The sequence below is a fragment of the Ascidiella aspersa genome, chromosome 4 (genome assembly GCF_963924565.1).
Source record: "Ascidiella aspersa chromosome 4, kaAscAspe10.2, whole genome shotgun sequence".
In the NCBI taxonomy this organism is placed as follows: domain Eukaryota; kingdom Metazoa; phylum Chordata; class Ascidiacea; order Phlebobranchia; family Ascidiidae; genus Ascidiella; species Ascidiella aspersa.
Window position 1 is genome coordinate 7,362,293 of NC_139450.1, and position 20,672 is coordinate 7,382,964.

Below are 20,672 nucleotides of genomic sequence, written 5' to 3' on the forward strand. Positions count from 1 at the left end.
GTATTTTCAGTTTTTCTGTAACGTTGTTCAGTTTCCGTTCAAAAAAATTTGCCACTTTTTTTAAAAAGATAGTTTACCAATTACGTCAACAGTCTAGTGTATGTGAAAAAAAAATAGAAGCCAAATTTTATTAATTAATAACAAAACAAAAAAGATTTAGCCTTTTTGTAAAAAAAATTCAGATATTTATTCAATCTTTTTAAATTAGCTAAATTTGTAACTATTTTTACAAAATATTTTAAAATGAATAGTGTTATATCATAGAGCACTAATATTAGTGCTCTATGGTTATATGATATCCCTAAAAAATTTACGTTTCAACTATAATTGTAATAAAAAAATTCCCTAAATTGTTTTTTCTGTAAAAGTTTAATTTATTTAGAGCAAAAGGGATTTATAATAAAGTTAACAAAGAAGACAGTTTTATGAAACAAGAAAATATATACCAAATAGTGCAAAACAAAAATTTCTAATCCCTACAATTCCCCAACACCAACGCCAAAAAATCGAGGGCAAGACAACGGCGCCGGTCAAAGTAGGCCGTCCAAACGACGACAACAAAACGGCCGATGCCAGACCGACGGCCCCGATGTCTTATACACTCTCCCTGCAGTTTCAGCCGTTATTTTGATGAGTTAGGCCTTATTCCAAAGAATTTATAATTTATTGCGACAGGTTTAGGTCATATAGATATTGTTCTGTCGTGAACAGTGCCGCGAATTCGAATGGCCTATAGATTATTTAGCTTTAGATATTGTTGCTTTGTAGGTCGTATTGTGTGTTTCTATCGATCAGCAAGTTATAGCTGGTGGCGTCCTTGTTTATCACAAGCTTGTAACGCGATTAGGTGGTTCTTACACTAGTTTTTCAAGTCGACCCAAAATTTAGGTAAACATCATAAACTGGGTAAATCTAGCGACCCGGAGCGGATCCAGGATTTTTTTTGCGGCCTGGAGGGGTTACAAATTTTTGAGATGACGTCACTAATTCGCGTAAATGAACAAGCCACCCTTAAAGATTTGCTGTTCTCGGTCGGAATGTGTGGCTGCCCGTGGCGGTTTATAAATCATGTAAAGCACTTTCCAAACACATCTCATTCGTATTTACAGCATAGTGCTCTGAAAACATATTTTTGTTGGCGCTGCAATTTTATGTTCTCAGTCGAAAAATATTTTAAATATGTTCGTTCGCGTGAAGCGCGAAAAAAGTGTATTGATAAGGTTCGTATTGTCCGACTTGTTATTTGGAAAAGACGTGAGAAATTAACCATTTGTTTAGTTTAGATGTTTTGCCAAACAAGTGGTAAGCCATTTACTCCAACAGCTGTATGATTTCACGAAAAAACATCGTTTCAGCACACAAGAAACATGGTGCGTTTATCTTGTTCAGCTTTGTAGTTGGAAAAGTGTTACTTAAAAATTTTACTAGAAAATGGCAGGGCAGCCTTTAGACTGAAACGTTTTTCCCAATTCGCCTAAATAGCAATAAAAGATTCGCGCAAAGCGATGTCGGAATAAAACCTATACATCTAAGGCGTTTGGGCACCGCCGTTAGATTTGGATGTATTGGTATCAGCTTTTAGACAACGTTTTATACCGGGCTGTTTGCCTTTTAGGCGAGGGTTGGAATTATCGGGGCAGTTAGCGATAAAGTTAGGGTCTAGATTCTACTGTGGCGCGCTAGGCCAGACGGCGGACCATGGTCCTTCTCGAGGCCGAAACCGAACCACAGAATTCCGAAAAAAGGCGCAAAATTGAAAAAATAAGCTAACATCACATTTGCGTTCGACGAAAATACCGCTTAATTTTATTCGTCGACAAACTTTTTAAGTCGACCAAGAAGCGAACGTTGCTTTGCGAAAATGAGACAAAATGAGAGTTCATGATCATGATAAAAGTGATGATGATTTATACTAGAGTGTAATATCTCTCATTGCGCCGCTACTGAGCCGCTGTTTTCAGTGAAAAAGCAACACTTTTCAGGGTTAGCTTTTATGATATAGGCTAAACTACATACTACAAGACATACTCTTCAAAAGAGACGTTTAGAAAAATAAATCAAAATATAAATTAAGTCCGATATCAAGCAGTTTAGTTATTTACAAAAAAACACGTAAAAACGTAACACTGTTTATCACAGTTATCCTTCCAAGCTTTTTCCAGATGGACCTCTGTAAGTGCAAGTAGCATAGACAACTTTTCCTGTATTTTTGTGTTTTTCTTCTTATATTTTTAACATAACTATATTTTTGTGTCGTCAAAAAAATATAGTTAAGTCAAAAAAAAAAGAACCACTCAAATATTCATAATCTGCATTCGGAAAATAATTTGGCTTTGCTTTGTGTCATTTTGGCTAATACAATTTCTGTTTGCACTGTAGCCTAATTGGTGGCGTTTTTATTTATTTATATGTCAGGGCATTTCAAACTCCAAGAAATCAAACCCTAACCCCAACACAAAGTCTATCCACAACTCCAAACCATATATACAAATGAAATATTCAAATACTGCTCGAAACAACGGTACTTAGAGTATTACTAACAGAAATCGGACAGCAGAGCTAATCAGTCACACGACGCAATATGCAATACAATGCATATCGCTTTTGTGGTGAATTTATGGGAAAAAAAGGTTCACTCGAAGCGAATTTCCATAGTTAAACTTTGCTAAAAGTATAATTTAGGTTTAGGGGATTCATAGCCAGGAAGGCCCCTTAATGCATTATTTAGCCTAGATCAGGGGTGTCCAACAAGCGGCACGTGTGCCAAATGTGGCACGCGACCTAATAAAAAATGGCACGCAAACCCCCCAAAAGATTTTTAATTAGCCAATTTTAAAAAAGCTCAATTTGTTATTCAGCCAATTGTCAAGAAATACTAAATTTGTTATAGAGCCAATTGCCATTGTTTGTTCACAATATAAAACAATCGCGGCAATCACGAGTGGAGGCTAGCATTCACAGGCTAGCAGCTTGGTGTGAAGAAGCAAAAGTCGGCTCACCGACGGACACTTATCCGCAATAAAACAAATTCCTACTAGTTTTCCATGTGTAAATAAATAAACGTTTTTGTTATTTGTTAAAATACAGTAGACCACAGTGAAAGTAGGGTTATCACTCGGCCCACAACTACATGATAAAATTTTCACACAATAGCTCGGGTCCACTAAAATGACTAAAAGGTCCATATTTTGGCCGCGGCCTCCATTTTTCGGACCACTGCACTAAGCGATATGATTGATCCTAGCGATCCTTGTATTCCATGCGATCCTTACTTTCCTTTCCATTTCTCCTTGTAATCCTTGCCACCTAGTGTACCATTTCCGTGATCCTAACGATCGTTGCAATCCTTGTGATCCTAACGATCGTTGCAATCCTTGTGAACCTAGCATCCTTTTCTTGCCAATGTTCCTTGTGATTCTGCAACACGTGTCATTCCTGTGATCCTAACGATCTAGGTCGATAATAGGCTCTTAACCCTCGTGGCCCCCTGCTTCCCTAGCATTGCATTTATGTGTTTTCACTTGTTTCAGTTCTCCACGTCAGTAACAAACAACAATTAAAATAAGTCTAACGAATAAACTTACTTACTTTCTAATAAACTCACAAATCTGTTATTTCCTTTTAAATTAACGTAGTTAGTAGTCATTACAAAGCTCATTCTTGTACTCCGCCAAGGTCCTTTTTGTAGCCATTTCGTTTTATTCACGCAAGATCAGAAAATCCAGCTTCGCAAAGATATTAATACTGGCGACTTAAAAGCACATTACGACGGCCTTATTGCTGAGTATAGTGAGTACGAATCTCGAATAAACACAAAAAACTGGAGCTATTACTATTGTTGTTATATGGGAGCTTTATTGCAGTCATGGAAGTGAAAGTCTGCGAGGGGCACGGTTGATAAACCCTGATCTAGCTAATCCTGATTGTAGAGGCGGATTCAAATTTCTTCGGATGCTGTTGAATATTTGAATCCGACTCAATTTGTTAAGGTTGCTCGTTGTGGCAGCTTAGCAAATAAAGCATGTACTAAACGTATTTGTGTTTATTAAATAACAACAGAACGACAATCAACTTACTGAAATAGACTAAGGTATGGGGTCCAGCACTGACGGTCAAGCATAATAGATTCAGTCTGTTAAAATATGTTACTTAAGTGGGTTGTGTCTACCCAGTTCAGTTACATTGACTTTTTGAAAACTCTTTGACTCACATCGCTTGGTCATAGAATCGTTTAGCAAAAGCATGTTAAACAGAGGTAAATACAAACTGCGTGTTACATCACGTCCTAAAGTTTGGTTAGAAAACCTAGTTTCGAATAATAGTAACAAATACGAATATGCCATTACCTAATCCATGTTATTGTCCTGTGTGATTTTTGCAAGCTTTCCACAATACGATGATCGGGGCTGCAAGGTCGAGTAAAAACAGTCAGGGAGCGGATACCTTATCCAAATCTGACAAAAAAATTAGAACGACTCCCGACCTACGTTTCGGCTTTGAATCACAGCCTTTCTACTCGTTTATATAAATAAATTAGGGTGGAAGTATGCAATTACTCGCGAGTCGCGAGCCTGTTTATTCGAAATATGCTACTGCGCAGCGGACGTCGGACTCTTGTCTTTCTTAAGCCCAAATCTGACTCCTGAACAGAACCGGAACTTTATGAACCGGTTTTGGGTCAATTTTGTCCGAACCGTAACCGAACCTGAACCGGGTTTTATAAGATTTTAAGGAGCCGAACCGGAACTGAACCGAATATTTTGAAGTACCTGAACCTTAACCGAACCCAAACCTGTAAATAAAAGCGGTTCGCTCCAGCATGACGTCACAACTTGTATTTTAATTAGTCAAGTTATGCCATGTTCGAAATTTTATGAAAAATATATGAATATTAAAAAAATAAAACGTAGATTTTTTAATTTTTAGATATTTCAATAATGAGTTGCTGTTTTTTTAATACGTCACGTAACTAAGATTAAATGATTTACAATTCAAAGATTATATCCTACATTTATTGACCCACATTTTGAGATTTAACGCAAGTTATATTGTATCCGAACCGGAACCTTATGAACATGTTCTGAAATAATGACGGTTAAACCGGAGCTTAACCGGAACTTTTAAATTGCTCAAAACCGAAAACCGGAACTGAACCGGAAAAGTCAAACGGTTCGACTGCCTGGAAAAAAGTCGTTTTTTTAGTCCTGAATCCGACTCCACCACCCTGCTTGTAATTCTTGCGATTCTGTATAATTTTTTAATGTTGCACACACTGATCTCTATGTTTCATAGAGATCAGTGGTTGCACCATAGAGCACTAATACTAGAGAGGTAACTGATTGTTCACTCAAGCGTGAAATCAATCATAACTTTTCTTGTTTAGCACCTTTTTATTCGACCAGCCTCTGCAGATTGGTCACGCTTGGATGAAGCGTTGCCACGTGACCATTTTTATTTGATTTTGCTGGTAATTACAAAGGACGTTTTAAAATTTTCTCAAAGTTTGCTCTAATAAATAAAAAGCAAACCCCCGGTAATTATTTTTTTGGATACAAAACACACCTTAAGATGAATACAGAAGAAGTAACGTGGCTAGAGAAGGAAATTGACCTGATTATCATCGAAATTGATCAAGAGACTGGGGCTAACAGTGCAAAATGTTCAGGTCATCCTGGTGCTACTGTGGGGCACGAGATTAGTTTATGGTTGAAGCTTCTGACTCTCGTTTTAAGGTTGCTTGAAGGTTGCGTGCCTGTAACTCGTTAGCCAACCACAATACCTCTGGTGATTATTAAATTGTATTATTTGATAAGCGAACACCCAGTTGAAACTATAGAAGGCGGACAATCAACACTGTTAACAACACAGCGCTGTGAACAGCACAGCGCTGTCAACCGCACAACACGTTAACTGAGAAGAGGTCTCATTTACAAGCGGACAGCGGCCTAAGTAGCCACAGACAATCGAATTGCTGACCGCCGAGATAATCGCGGAACAGCACATTTAGCATTTACACTTTGGTGCGAGTAGACAATAAATCTGGGGCATAAGCCGTTACAGCGTAAATTGCACAATAAACACAAAATCTCTTAGTCGGTCAATAGCCGTGCGCTACACTACCACAAATGTATCACCTCAAGAAGTGGAAAAAATGTATTCTATAGCTGCAAAAATGGCTAAAAATGTAATGATAGATGTACCAGACGTATGTACTGATGTCTGCAGATTGTATATCCAATCAACTATAGAGAAATTTATACTTAACCCCAAACCAGAATTGCTGTACAAAAAATATGCGCATGTTTGCAAAAATGCATGCGACTTTCTAGGAATGCAACAAGTTGTTGCAGCTCAGTTCTTGATCAAAATCTTCGATGTCATTATTGTTTTTCTCCCACCTGCTTTTGAGGCATACAGCGAGCTGCGTGCAGTCTAAACAAAAATAGTTGTATTTTAGCTGCAATTTAACATACTCATTGCTTTTGGCATTTGTTACATACCTTTAGGAGATGGCTTGTATCACTACAAAGAAGTATTGGCTCATCATTGTAGGGATTTGGAGCTGAATATATGCTATTGTGTTCAGGTTGTCGTCCACTAATCAATTCAAAAAAATTCCGGTTAATGCTTGCTCCATCTGCTACTAATGCATGAACATGAACATTTTCTTTTTCACATATTCCAACTGCTTCCCAAAACATTGACACTAGTTGGAATGCTGGAGTTGTTGTTGTAGGCCACCAAGAAAGTGGCATTGAAATTTCCTTTTTAAAAGAGCGCACATAGAACACTAAATAATAATGAAAAACATGTTTTTCACTAATTCATAATGACAAAAAATATTCTAAATATTTACTGCAGATATGTGATGCTATAGTTTCTTCACAAGCTCTGTGACCATAATCTGTAAATCCAACCAATTTTCCATCCTGGTAAACCAAATTTTCCTTTACTGCATGTCAAAATGAGTAACAATTAGCTTTTTAAGATTTAAAAAACACAAAACTTAGAAAAGTACTTTTCATTTAATCAATAGTAATGAATGCATCAACAGGTCTAGATAGCTTTGCTAGTTCCAAAAATATTTGTTTGTTTATACCAGCTGAACCCGTTACAGAGATCTTAAAATAATTAACCAATTATGGTATCTACTATACAGTTTAATTTTTGAAAAAATACCTATAATGGCTAAAGTCTTTGCTGGTGGAAGTACAAGTACTCCAGTCGTTGATAGATGTCTGTACGCAGCTGGAGATCGAGCATAAAGTTCAATTGCCCATCTGATAACATCAGGGTGATATCGATGAACATTTATTGTTCGGTTTGCATTGTTGAGTTGGTTTTCAAAAAACATTTTTTGCCATGCATTCATTTCTCCCACTTCTATTTTAATTAAGTCCTAACAAATCATTTAACGTTTGATTTCATGCTTTTATAAATCTTAATGATACAGATCATTTTAGGAAACACAGAAGTGTTTTACCCCTATATCAGCACGAAGATCTTCAGTCACTACTACACCATTCTCGTAACTTTCATCTGACACATCTGTTTTTGTTGCATATTTCCGGTTATATGCTGTCTTTACATCATACCTCATACAGTTAATGCAGTTTTCCCGAATTTTACCACATAAATACATGCTAAAAATATTTACAGTGTAAGAAGAACACAACAAATGCTTTACCGTAAACATCACAGTTTGGAGATCCAATAATCTTTTCTGATGCCAAGTGGTTTTCTTCCCACCATTGAAGTACTTGTATAGATGTATTTTTTGTTGCCTGATTTAGACCTTTGCATATGCTCATTTCTTCAAGCTTAACTGTACAAGTTGTAACATTGTTGTTTGCAAATAAGTGTCATTCAAAACTTTAGTTATTTTAAGATAATACGCTGTTAAATGTCATGTATACCTACCCAGGAAAGAATTTAGGGTGGAATATTTAATGTCCAGCTTGGGAGAAACCAATCTCCACCCATGATATGCAATCCAATTTACTTTAATTGATGGTGATATACAGACACTGAACAAAATCATTAAAATAAATTAAGTATGCGGTGAAGTAATGCCCAGTTACAAATTCAGTGGACCTCACAAACCTAACACTGGGATGAATGTAAGTTTTTTCATGAAGTTCAATAAAAAAACATTCCTGTCGTGTTGTAAAATACCATTTACCTAAAATAATACTGCAAATAAACTTATATATTTGGGAGGTTTAAATTTACCTACCTCTAAATGCTTTTTTTTTTTGCTTGCTAATTCTAAGTCATTTAAATTGGAGTGCCTAATCTTAGCCAAGGAGGCTGTCTGTCTGTTGGTGGTTTTCTGGCTGACTAAGATTAATAAAAAATTAAAAGTTATAGACTACAACATTCAGATGCACTTACAAAATATATTTCGTTATAAAACTTACCTACGTTTCCTTATGTAACATGTGTTTAATTTTTTCATTTTGGCAAGGATCTCTAAACTGCAAAATAAAATGACGCAAGCTTGTCCTGTGCGCTTTTTCCTCTTCATTTTTTGCCCAATCTGGTCTTCCTATGGCAAACAAAGACCTAACAAACTTTGATCGGTTTGTATAATTACACCCCGAAATGCAGCAGTGTGTCATGCAGGGCTGGGGAGCCGGAACCGGAGCTCGAGCCCGGAGCTAAGCATTTTCTCTGGAGCCAGAGTCGGAGCCGGAGCCATTGTTATTATTTTTGTGGAGCTGGAGCCGGAGCCGAAGCCGGAGCCGGAGCCATTTTTATTATTTTTGTGGAGCTGGAGCCGGAGCCCGTTTTATTATTTTTGTGAAGCTGGAGCCATTTTTCAATTTGTGGTGCTAAAGCTAAGAAATTATATTTTGTTCCATCTCCAACGTTAGTTAGCCAAAAGCAATTTTTAAAACTTGCCATTGAATAAGTGACTGGTGGCACCGGAGCTGGAGCCGGAGACAAAGGATATGAGTTTTACTACTCCGGAGCTGGACCGGAGCCAAAGGATTGAGTTTTACGACTCCGGAGTTGGAGCCGGAGCGATTTAATAATTGCCTGATGGCTCCGGAGCTGGAGCCGGAGCTAATGCTATTTTACGGTGGCTCCCCAGCCCTGGTGTCATGTTCACTTTTTTATCCACTGCTGTATCAAGCGACATTGGAAAAGGTCGAATCTTACCCGGTTCATCCAAGCGTGACCGATCTGCCGATATTTTGTGTCGCCTCTAGTATTAGTGCTCAATGGTTGCACAACATTTGGGAAACGGAAAATACTTTTACCAAGTGTTGAGTGCCATTTGGGAAAATTACTGAGGCGTGTCGTAACGAGTGCCAGACTGGTAAATTACTGAGGCGTGATAAAATTACTAAAATATTCATCCTCGATAGTGAATCGGTCACCAATTTAGATGATGCAATATATTTTATATATTGATCTAAACATCTAAATTTAGAAAAGAGCAATGTAGAATGGCAACTATAAATATTGTAAGTATAATTTTTATCGTTTTGACACGCCTCAGTAGCTAGGTTACGTCACAACCTCCGACACGCCTCAGTAATTTTCCCAATTGGCACTCAACACTTGGTAAAAGTATTTTCCTTGGGAAACACGCGCTCATTTTTTGGTACTTCCCCTGTTTTGACATAACCTAAAGTAATCGGAACAGCACAGTACTAATAAGCTAACTAAAAACAAAGTAATATTTACAATTTAAATGATTCTATTTCCATGTAAATTGTCATTATAAATTTATACGTTACAAACTTAATTTCTCGCTGATGGTCTTTAATCATCGTATATGTAAGAAGAGTAATATTGTTTAACTGCATTTCTGCATAGGATTAAATTTTTTCGTCTTGTAACTTGTTTACCTTGTTTTGATTTGCAAAACTAAGTAAAACAGAGGAAATACTTACAGCAAATAGGAATAAATCACAAAGAAAAAGTAAAAAAATCAATTTCAATAGGCAAAATTAACATCTATCTTGTGTAACGCTTTGTCCAATAAAGTTACAATGTGCGGAAGAACAGCTTGTACATTGAATGCTGATGATATTAGCAAGTCGTGCAGGTACGTTGATTTTCAACTAAATGCTTTATTTTACTTGTCCATAGCCTATTGTTATGATGGCGTTTTGTACTCACCCTTTCGCTTTAAATTCATATATGTGTCTTTTAACTTTAAATTTTTGCTTACACTATTATGTATAACCATAGGCGCCGAACTTTCAAAATTCCAGGGCGTTTTTTTTTTTCCATAAGCACTGCAAAATTGATTGTTAATCGCATAAATCATGTGACAGTTGTTATAGAACAGCTTTTATGATGTTGCACATTACGACCAAAACAAATCATTTAGCATAGTGACTTTTTTACAGCACCTTTAGGCTAAAAGTTTTAAATGGGCAAAGCGTAACATTTAATCCAAAAAGCTTGCATTTAAGTAAATAAAAAAAAAATATATATATAGTTTGGGGGTTTAATGGCCTTGTGCCATGCCAGATTGGAAACTTTTGATTTTGCGCGGGGAGACGATTTTACAGCTTGAAATTGAGCGGCTGTAATAACGTTATTTGCAAAATTTGCACGGCTGAAAATGGAGTACCATACTGAAAATTGTTAGTGTGTCGAAAATTTTGCACATTTGAGCAATTTTTCGCGGCTGGGTGCATTTTGTGTTGATTTTACATGAAATGATAAATCCCCTGCACAGGCCTTACTTTCCAACCTGGGTGCCATGTTGTAGTTCCTGGAAAGTTTCACTTTTTAATTAAACTAAAACTAAGCAATAGGAAATTGTTTTGCACGCTAATTGTGTACAGAACTTGGTCAAATTCTAGTACGTTTTTTTATGCCCTATTAGAAGTTCAGAGCGTCTAAAAACGCTCTGCACACCCATGTTCGGCTCCTAGGTGTTGAGTTATGTAAAAAAGGTGGTTATTTTTTATATTAATCACTTTTATTACATTCAAGGTATGGCGGAGCAAAGGGCAAAAATAAAAATCCAAAGTGGATTGGTGGGACAGATAAGTATCAACCTAGCTATAACAAGGCTCCACAGTCCTACTGCCCAATTCTGTTGAATGCAAGCCACTTTAAGGGTCCACGCAATGAGGAGTTGAGCATTGGTGAAGAAGATAAGCTGGTGTTATCACCGATGCGATGGGGCCTTATTCCGAGCTGGTTTAAAGGTACAATACCTCAATTGTAGTTGCTTATACAAGGTTGCTAGTTGCTGCAAAGTTTTTGATCGTTAAATGTCTTTAAATTTATTTGCGTATTACACTTGTTTGATTTGCGTATTGCACTTAAATCATTTTTGTTTTATGTCCAGCTTAAATATAACGTTTAGAAAGTGACACTTTAAATAAAACTTATTTTTGAACAATATATATTTATTATTTTGAGCAAAGTATTCATCCTTTTTTAATTTCCAATAATATGCAAAACTTTGCAAGCAATCCAATTTTAGGTCTTACAAAACCTAAAGATTTTCTTCTTTTCTAATAAAATTGTGTGACAACCCTGTTATAAGTTAAATATGTTCATTATTGTTTTTTGGGTTTTAATTACTAGATATTAATTTAAAAATGTTTTTTTTTGCCATTTGTTTTTTTGCTGAAATTTTTTTTAATATTTCTTTCGCCACTTTAGACTTTTTATGTTCACTTAATTTTGATGAAACTATTGTACAGCATTTGTTAAGACTTGATGTTGTCTAAAAGACTATTTTAATTTAGGTGAAAACGTGGACAAGGTAAACTACAGCATGAACAATGCAAGGAGCGACACAGTAATGGAAAAGCGCTCGTATAGCATTCCATTGCGAAAAGGCCAGAGATGTGTTGTACTTTGTGAGGGCTTCTATGAGTGGAATACAACCAAAGCTGGAAAGCAACCGTACTACATTTATTTTCCAAGCTCTGATGACAAAAATCAGATTTTAACTTCTGACAATGTTGATGCTGAAAATGTTTCCCCCAAAATAAAAGTTGAAACAAAGGCAGAAACTCTTTCTCCCAACTCAAGTGAAATCACAGCAAAAAAACCTACACCGAGTCAGCAGGACAATAAAAAACAAGTAAAGTGTAAGTACGACCCTTAAAGTTATTATTAGGAAGGGATTTCTATAATTTCCTTTCTTGCACAGATTGTCGAAACAAATAGATTTTTACCAAAAAAAAAACATGTAAAGCCTATAAGCCAGTTAATGGAAAAATAGAAAGAGCACCTATATAATATATATGAAAAATTTAAAAAGTTACAACTTATATGTTTTAGCCTTTCTGTTGTAATTTATTATTAAAATTCTTAATAGTTATAGTTTATCAACATCATATATACTTCAATAATTCAAACACTGATTTTTAGTTAGTCGAAAAAAAAAACAGTTTTACCAGTTTAATCCCAAAATGTTTGGTGTTTCACCTGAGCCAGATAAACAATTTTTGCTTTTTTAATTCCAGACAGTTCAGATTCTCCCAAAAGGCTTGTGACAATGGCTGGTATATTTGAGAAAACATTTCACAAAGGCGAAGACCTTTATTCATTCACAATCATAACAGTTGACGCTGACCCAAGCTTTTCCTGGCTACACCACCGAATGCCCGCCATGCTAAGTAGGTTTTGTTACTCATTTTACAGAATTTCTTTTTTTCATTCCTGGTGAAAATTTGGATTTACATATAACCTCTGTATTCCTGCTATTTAATTTGTGGTATACATGCAATTCCCTGTTGGTATTAAGCTAAAGTATTACCTTGCATTTTAAAAACTGATTGTAAAATAGTAGAACATATCAGGGAATGAGCTGTCATAGGACAACAATGTGATTATTTGAGTTTTGCGGTTTATATCGTAATGAAGACAAGAGCATTAACTGTTTTTGTTTCTTATGATAAAACTATATTAACTGGTTGAAACATTCAGTGCTAGAAAACAGATCCCTGCTAAACTACATTAAAAGGACGACACTGTTCACCACTACAGACAAATTCTTTCCCTTTTCAGCAAACGAAGAGGAGGTTAATGCCTGGTTGGATTACGAAAATGTGCCGCTCAACAAAGCGTTGCAACTTATTAAGCCCAAAGATTGCCTGCAATGGCACCCAGTGTCCAAATACGTCAACAATTCCAGGAACCACGGACCAGAGGTATAGTCAAAATTATAAGGCATCAGCGAAATATTATTTAACGCTGACTCAGTGTTTTTTTGTTTTTGTTTTTTTTAGGTGTTTTGGGGGACCGAAACAAATTTCTCCAGCGGTTTCCCAGATTTTGGACTTGTAACTTTTTGGTATTTAAATGAAACACTTGCGGTCTCTTAAAACTACTTAGCGGTCACCCAAACCAAACCTTAAAAAACAACTGGTTGTGTTAGATGATTTTATTGAGTGAGTCTTAGAGTAGGATGGTGCAAGATTGCTAGTAACTTTAAGACGTTCTGAACATAATAGGTGCTACGACATAATGTTAAATATATTAAACGGTACGCAAATAGAAACATCACTGAACAATGCATTGCTTTGCGGGCAACAACTAATACTGTTTTTTATCTGAGTTTGTACTAGCCCAGGGGTCGGCAACCTTTCGTACGCAGAGTGCCAGTTTATGAATAATGTCAAAATATTAACAACTCGCGTGCCAAACATTTTTCTATGTTTGGTTTCGCACTGGCAATCAGGGCTGTGGAGTAAATTCCAAAGTAGACCGTTAACTCTATGTTACATCACAATGCTGCAAATGACGGAACTGGCTAAGTTCTAAATTTGATGGACAAGCCGCCTTCAACATCTTGCTTTTTGCAATTGAGATATAAATTTGTAATATATATTTGGCGGACCGGCAGGAAAGTAGACGCAGACCGGCGATTGAGAACCACTGATTTAGAATGCCCTGCTTTAACGTAGTAAACGTTACGCCAAATTTGGGGTACTGTGACGTAATATGATCTGTTGGTAAACAACAACTACGCCCACCAAATATAATATTAAATACAACACAGTTAAGACACTTATTTGTGACACGAACTGGCAATGTGTGTAACCATTTGTTTAGCGCTAGTGTTAGTGATGTATTAGTAATGTTAATGATGTGGTAGTGATGTGATGGTTGCACTTCGTTAAGGTGATATAACGTGAGCGTTAAATCATTTGGCGTGCCATGCAAAATCATCTTGCGTGCCACAAGTGGCACGCGTGCCAGGGGTTGCCGACCCCTGTACTAGTCTATTTAGATATTTGACTTTTTTAAGGATGAAAGCTTGTTTGTTTGAAATAACTGGTTTTCATAACAACAAACACATAACTTGAACCTATTTTACTTTATATTCGATTTTTGAAGACAAGTATGCATGTTACCAGAGAGCTGGCATCTAAAACATTAGGCCTAAAAATTGTTTAATGATATTTTTTGCGGTCCGACAAACACTTACGTGGACTAATAGTGAATAATAAAAGTTAGTTTCACATGTTTTTATATTACAGCAAACTTAATTTATAAAATATATATGGTCATGTTGACCACTATTTTTTTTTCAAAAATACAACAAGTGCTGAAACGTTGCTACCTTTGAACAACTCTAGTTCTCATTAAAAATGGTGCCGCAATAAGCAAAATGTGGCTAGGTTTAAAGTTTGTGGCTGGAAAACCTAAGCTTTACAAAAAAAAAACAGCACATTACTTTGTTTCAAGTGTCGGGAGGAGATAGACCTCACGGAAATCAAAAAATCCGGGTCGGATCCTAAGTTTAAAAAAGAGAGCAAGTCGATGATGAAGTGGCTTACATCGGGTGGATCACCGAACAAATTCAGCAAAATTGGTGCGGATAAGAAGAGGCCGCGTGGGGGCGCTATGGACAAGTTCGTCAGCAAGAAACCGAAAACGGGCGACTGATCACATATTTTTCACCTTTTTCAGAGCATATTATCGGTAGAAAATCGCTTCACGTTCAAGGTTTGGGGGATTTTTGTTGTTCACGTGTAAGTCAGCTTTTTTCTTATCCGCGTGTTGCGAAAAAAAAAGTTTTTCTACGACATTTGCCACGCTAGTTTAAAAAAAAATGTGTGTTCATTATTTTGTGCCCTACTTTCTTAATATTATTAAACACAATACATTCTAAACAAAGGGAAATATGCGATACTTATATGTTAAATTCACGTATTCAAAATCAGAACGCTCGCTAATCCCTTTATTGCCTTTCCACAATTTACGCATTTAATAAAGTCAAGTCAAGGTGTACTAGAATGGGTCATTTCAAATCGGTTGTGCTGTGAAGCAAACTATTTTAGTTTAAAACATTCTCATTGCTTGCCAGCAATTGTCGGTGACCTTTTTGCCAGTCATATAACGTCATGCTGCTTTTTCGTAGCTTATTGTACCGTTTTAAATTGTTCTTATGTGTTGTACATTTTTGCTACAATACCTCCCACTTTAGTGCTCTTCATTTCTTTATATTTCTTGCTCCTTTGTTTGTTTTTTTCTCAAATTGATGTTGTTGTACACTTATACTGTAGACTAATTTTATTACATAAAATCAGCGAAACAAATGTCCAATTAGTAGTAAGAGTTGTAGGTTTCGGGAATAGATATTGCAAAATAGCCTGCTGTGAGACTTGAACCGCCGACCTTGGCTATTTCAAGCCGTTCTGTCTTCGAACTGAGCTACAAACGCTGTACAAAGTGAGTTGATAACCAAACATCGGACCGTTGCTTGTTGTGTACTGATTGTAGGCATTTTATCCTGACACCTGTTTTTTGAGCGAAGCTTATTTGCATGCCGATACCAAACTATGACTTATACAGGATTTTATGCCAATGCGTTTAAACTGCAGTATTGCAAAGTAATAGAATGACAATGTACTTGGGTGGCTTAACAAGTGTCGTTCAATTTGGTTTGAAAATCACTAATGTTGGACTGATGCGATTTATCAAATTACTTTTTTTTTAGAATATTGTATTGTAGTAGAGCAACTATGTGCGTAATAGTACTCTATTTTCCGCTGTATTTCAAAACGATTAGAAAGAATCCGGCGCTATGCGTAAAACGGCCGTTTAATTTTACTTCGGCCTTGTTAAACTGGTGCAAATTAGTCAAGCATCGAAACCTAGCTTTCGTAGCCCGGAGGCAAAATAAGTCAGGAGTAGCAACGAATGGCCGATATTTTGATTAAAACAACGAAGTTGACAAAATAGTGAAACGTGTGATGATCTTAGGGTACAAAAAAAGCTTATGCAAAAATAGCTTTACCGTTAAAGCTGAGTCAATTATTGACTGTTATTTCACGAGAAATTTTCATTTCAAGGTAGAAATGTTGTTTAATTTTTAATCATACCTGACATTCACAAATCAAATTAGCATCGCGTCTGCACTTACAGTATATCATACTCGTTTTGGCCGATTACCGATACTCCTACTTGACATAGCGCAGTAGTTGATGTCCTACATTATCGGATCAGAGGAGCCACCCTATTACAAATCGATGCTACTCCACAAATGCTCGCATCCGACACAAAATAATTGCGCATTACGGCCTTGTTTTGTGATCCAGTGTACATTTTTATACCTTCAAAGGTAGGCGGCTTAGAAAACGGTCTCAAAAATGGAAGAACAAAAGGGTTGGCAAAGGAGAAGCAAATTTCTTCCTAAAAGTCAATAATGTTGCACTTCCCTATCTGATCAAATTTCGCTGATTGTTCGTAGTGGTAACGTCATTCGACATCGAATCGGACGGCGTTTTTAATGCCTAAAATATCGAATCGAAACATTCCTAGTTGTAAAACTGCCGGTTGCGACAGTGCTCTTCGGAATGCGGCATAGCATTAAACAGTTTTGCGTCCGACGCGAGAAAACGCACTTGCGGCAATTGTATAGTTTATGCAAACAGAACAGCTTCGTGCGTACGTTTGCATCCTACAGGAAGCAAGTTTACTCGAACCGTGTAGGAATGCAATACCGTGGATACGTTGTGTGTTGCCCAAAGCAAATTTGAACCAATGAGCTGGGATCGTCTCATGAGCGGATACCAAGATTATGCGGTCCGTTGCATTGCACGAAAAACTGGTTTCCGTCATGCAACAACAGTATTTTTTTGCGGTTTTGCTGCAAATGCATTTTTCCCAATTTGAAAGGTATTTTTTTATAGTTATAAAATGTTGCAGGTATGACGTAAAACTTCAAGTCTTAAAATTCCCTGTTGTTCTCTGGCGAACTTGTGTGCAAATATGCAGCTAAACATGCACTTTGTAGGTTATAACGAGACGTCTAAAGCAAATAGCCTTAGGCAATCTGAGGATATCGTTAGATGTAGTGCACAAAATCGCAACCTAGGCTATATCTTAGTTTGAATACATTTAAGTAGATGTCGGTATGACATGGTGAAAGAGTAACATTGCCTAGTAAAAAACAACAACAACTAAAAATGTTATAGTTTTTACAGTTACATCATAGGCTACCTGCGTTGTTTTATGGGAACACCATCCGGACCGTTCCGGTTTATAGTTTCAACCCTGGTTTAAATTGTAACAATTGTCAACTTAAAGAACATGTGACGCATAAAGCACAAAAATAGATTCTAAATTACTCTATATAGTTGCATTAAGGCTAATTCGCAACAAATTGCACTTTGTAGAGAGTCTTAATTTACACTGTACAGCATGCCATAGCAGGAGCGGCCGAACTGCAGCACGCGAACCGCCTGCGGGTCTTAAGTTCACTTTGTATTCGTTTTTTAAGGATGCCGAGTGTAAATTCCTGTGTGCTTAGTTTTTGCCTATTTGAATCACTTGAATGCATATAGTTTCGCGCTCTGCGCAGATTCGCTTCACTTTCCACTATATCTTATTAGTCCGTTTTAAGAAATCTTACCAGCATAAACATGCCGCGCGTCTTATGGTAGTTTTTTTTGCTTAAAACTTAGGAGCGAATGTTTTACAAAGTTAAAGTTGGCAGAACATAGTTTTTGGCATGGTTTGGTTGATGGCTCCTCTCATGTTCTATGCCTATATTAGGGTATTCAAAGATTGCACTAAACCCCAAATGAAACTATCTAACGGGTTAAGCTTGTGTTCATGTTTTAAAAGAACCTAACGAGTTTGCCGCAATCTTACAAGTGGAACAAACACTTAATGTTTTTTAAGTGTACAGAGCATAGCCCATAAGACGTTAAAAGGAAAAAGTTGTGGAGGCTGTCTTGCGGTAATAAGTGACAAAGGGGCACTTTGATTGAAGCGAAACAGATTACGTCAAGGCGTTGAATATTACTTTAAAACGCCAGAAGCCAGCATGCCAAACAAATACAGAAAAAACCTAAACGTCTCCCTGGCCATCGGATGTTATATGCAACTATGAAAACTGTTTTCTATGTTTCCACAAGCCTTTAGATTTCTCGCAGTATAAACAGGTCATCGGAATGTATAACGTCATCTTGAAATTGTGTGCGCATTCTAAATTTTTATCTTAATAAACAAATAGGGAATACGGTAGAAAACAGTCTAATGAATTCTAGACAAAAATCTCACAGCTTTAGGAAGGAAATGAAATTTTTGAAAATCCGCAAAATATTTTGACTGTATTGGTAAAAGCAGTCATCTATTTATACAACGAAGATGATATAATGATTTTATATTCACAAGTAAACAAAACAAAATCTGTTGAGGAATACTATTTACTAGGGTTGCCATATTTTTTACATAATCTCTGATAAACAACATGATGGTTTAAGGGGCATAAAAAAACGGAAACGTCATAACGTTTTTAAACTTTAAGAAACTTGCTGTTGTCACGCGAAACAGACCGCAAACAAGCAGCTTAAGTTAAGTGTTTTTGCGCAAAGCGTGAAAATGTTTTTTTTTTAATTTTTTTTACCATGGTTATTGTTCTTATTTAAAAACGGATTTTGTTAATTGTGCCTCAAGTTAAACTTTAAAACTTGACATATTGAGCTTTCATCGTTAAAATATATGTTTATTATGTAAATTTGGTTTAATGGATTGCAGGTTTTTTATTAATAGGGGGGAATAAGTTTTATTTGGTTTGGGGGAAGGGGGTTGAATCAATAGGCATTTTTGTTTTGTGAAATATTTGCATCTACGTCAGAAGTGAAGGCAGGAAATTTTCGTCCCAAATTTGTTTTTGCTTGCAGAAACAAGACAAGAGAAAGTACAACTTAATGTAAAGCGTAAAACGAATAAACCAAAGTATAATACGTAATACTACAAAAACTAACCTGGTAGGGAATCTATTTAAAATGACCCAATTATGGAATCACCCATGAAAATAAGGCCCTGAAAAATACCCCATGACAAAATATACAACAACCGCAACCTCGTCTAGTTTTTAATTGTTTGTCAAAGAGCTGAAAATAATTTTGAGTAGTTAATGAACGGCCATTTTGTGTTTTAGGGTTATCTAGAATAACGGGTAATTTGTGACATTGAAGTTTGTGACAATTATGGCCACCTTACATACTTACTCCAAAAAAATAACACATAAATTGAACACTTTTGCAATCTCAAAAAATTGAGGGATCAAGAAATACAAGAACCTAAATGCGCCAAAGTGTTTTTTTAGGTTCCACAGTGTTTGTGATTAACCCTCATAAGTTAAACCAGTGTTTTTAAAAAAGTTCTTTAAAGTAGGTCGTGAAATTTATAGCGAGTTTATCAATTTTAGTGGAAAAATATAACGTATTTAACTTGCAGAAACATAAAAATTGATTAAATTCATATAATTTAAAATAAATCAAAACAAATGAGAGGCCACTTCTTCACAAAAGGTTGGTAAAACTAGGCCGTGTTGTTGACAAGTTTGAAGCACTGATTTAAACGACGCCATTTCGAAGATAAAGCTCAGCTGATAAAATGGCCGAAAAAGTTTTGTCGTAAAAACGTCGAGTTGGTAGAACATAAGTTTGGTCAACTGGGAAGCATATGTCTGGTGTTTAAAATGAAAAAAGGTTTCCTATTGACGAATATAACCGACGTACAACGATTATTGATTTCGAAAAGTGGTAAACTTACTTTATCGGTGTACGGTACAACCATCAGCGTTATATAACTTAGTCTAATTAGAAAAATCTAAATTGATATTTATTTAGCGTGCATAAAGTCTCAATGCATCCCTTGGGCCTAGAAGTTTTGGGCCAAGTATTAAAATACCTTTAATTAATTACGCAAAAGTCATTCAGAAGATAAGTGGGTAGACGGTGTCGGTTAAATAGGTTAGTGTAATAAAACCAAAACGGCGACGTGTTTTATACTCCCGCCTACAACGTGCAACATACAGAATTGTATTCGCGAACCAATTTTAGTGTGGGCCTAATTGAATGTACAGTAGCAAGTTGATCGCAGTATCTAAATCGAGTAATATTGGAACATAAGGCCGAATTACAAAGGAGCAACGGACAGAATTTGTATTAGCGAACGGTCTTGGTTTGAGAAGTTCTCTTAATATTCTAGATATGAGGAGATATTTAATATGAGTTGTGTAATTTTGTAATGCCCGTTCTACGAAATGAATCACCTCATCCAAAGGTGTATTGCGCAGACGGGTGATGACACGTTATAGCTTTTGAAACTAAACAAACACTGTGATGTAACAATGCTCCCGGGGGAAACCACTTAACACACAGCGACTTATGTAAAGTGGCATACCGGTACTTATGTAAAGTAAACTAGACATTGTC

General features: G+C 36.3%; 2 protein-coding genes across 2 annotated transcripts; one reads left to right on the forward strand and one right to left on the reverse strand.

The window, feature by feature from the left end:
* Positions 1 to 5,920: 5,920 nt before the first annotated feature.
* LOC146146929 (uncharacterized) lies at positions 5,921 to 7,738 on the reverse strand. Its single transcript, XM_083388304.1, has 4 exons — positions 7,688 to 7,738; positions 6,857 to 6,952; positions 6,501 to 6,790; positions 5,921 to 6,432 (listed from the first exon to the last, which is right to left on the reverse strand). Coding segments are annotated over exons 2-4 (372 nt in total). The 5' UTR covers positions 6,858 to 6,952; positions 7,688 to 7,738; the 3' UTR covers positions 5,921 to 6,351.
* Positions 7,739 to 9,899: 2,161 nt separating this feature from the next.
* Positions 9,900 to 15,449, forward strand: LOC146146930 (abasic site processing protein HMCES-like). Its single transcript, XM_083387533.1, has 6 exons — positions 9,900 to 10,060; positions 10,963 to 11,180; positions 11,730 to 12,077; positions 12,456 to 12,608; positions 13,000 to 13,142; positions 14,683 to 15,449. The coding sequence occupies exons 1-6, from the start codon at positions 10,005 to 10,007 to the stop codon at positions 14,881 to 14,883; spliced, it is 1,119 nt and encodes a 372-aa protein (XP_083243659.1). The 5' UTR covers positions 9,900 to 10,004; the 3' UTR covers positions 14,884 to 15,449.
* The last annotated feature ends 5,223 nt before the right edge of the window (positions 15,450 to 20,672 follow it).

Coding starts and splice junctions, on each gene's coding strand:
- LOC146146929 (XM_083388304.1), bottom strand. Junction 6,433..6,500: donor ATACAAGCCATCTCCTAAAG/GTATGTAACAAA, acceptor ATTTTTGTTTAG/ACTGCACGCAGCTCGCTGTA.
- LOC146146930 (XM_083387533.1), top strand. CDS start 10,005: ATGTGCGGAAGAACAGCTTGTACATTGAATGCTGATGATATTAGCAAG. Junction 10,061..10,962: donor GATATTAGCAAGTCGTGCAG/GTACGTTGATTT, acceptor ATTACATTCAAG/GTATGGCGGAGCAAAGGGCA. Junction 12,078..12,455: donor CAATAAAAAACAAGTAAAGT/GTAAGTACGACC, acceptor TTTTAATTCCAG/ACAGTTCAGATTCTCCCAAA.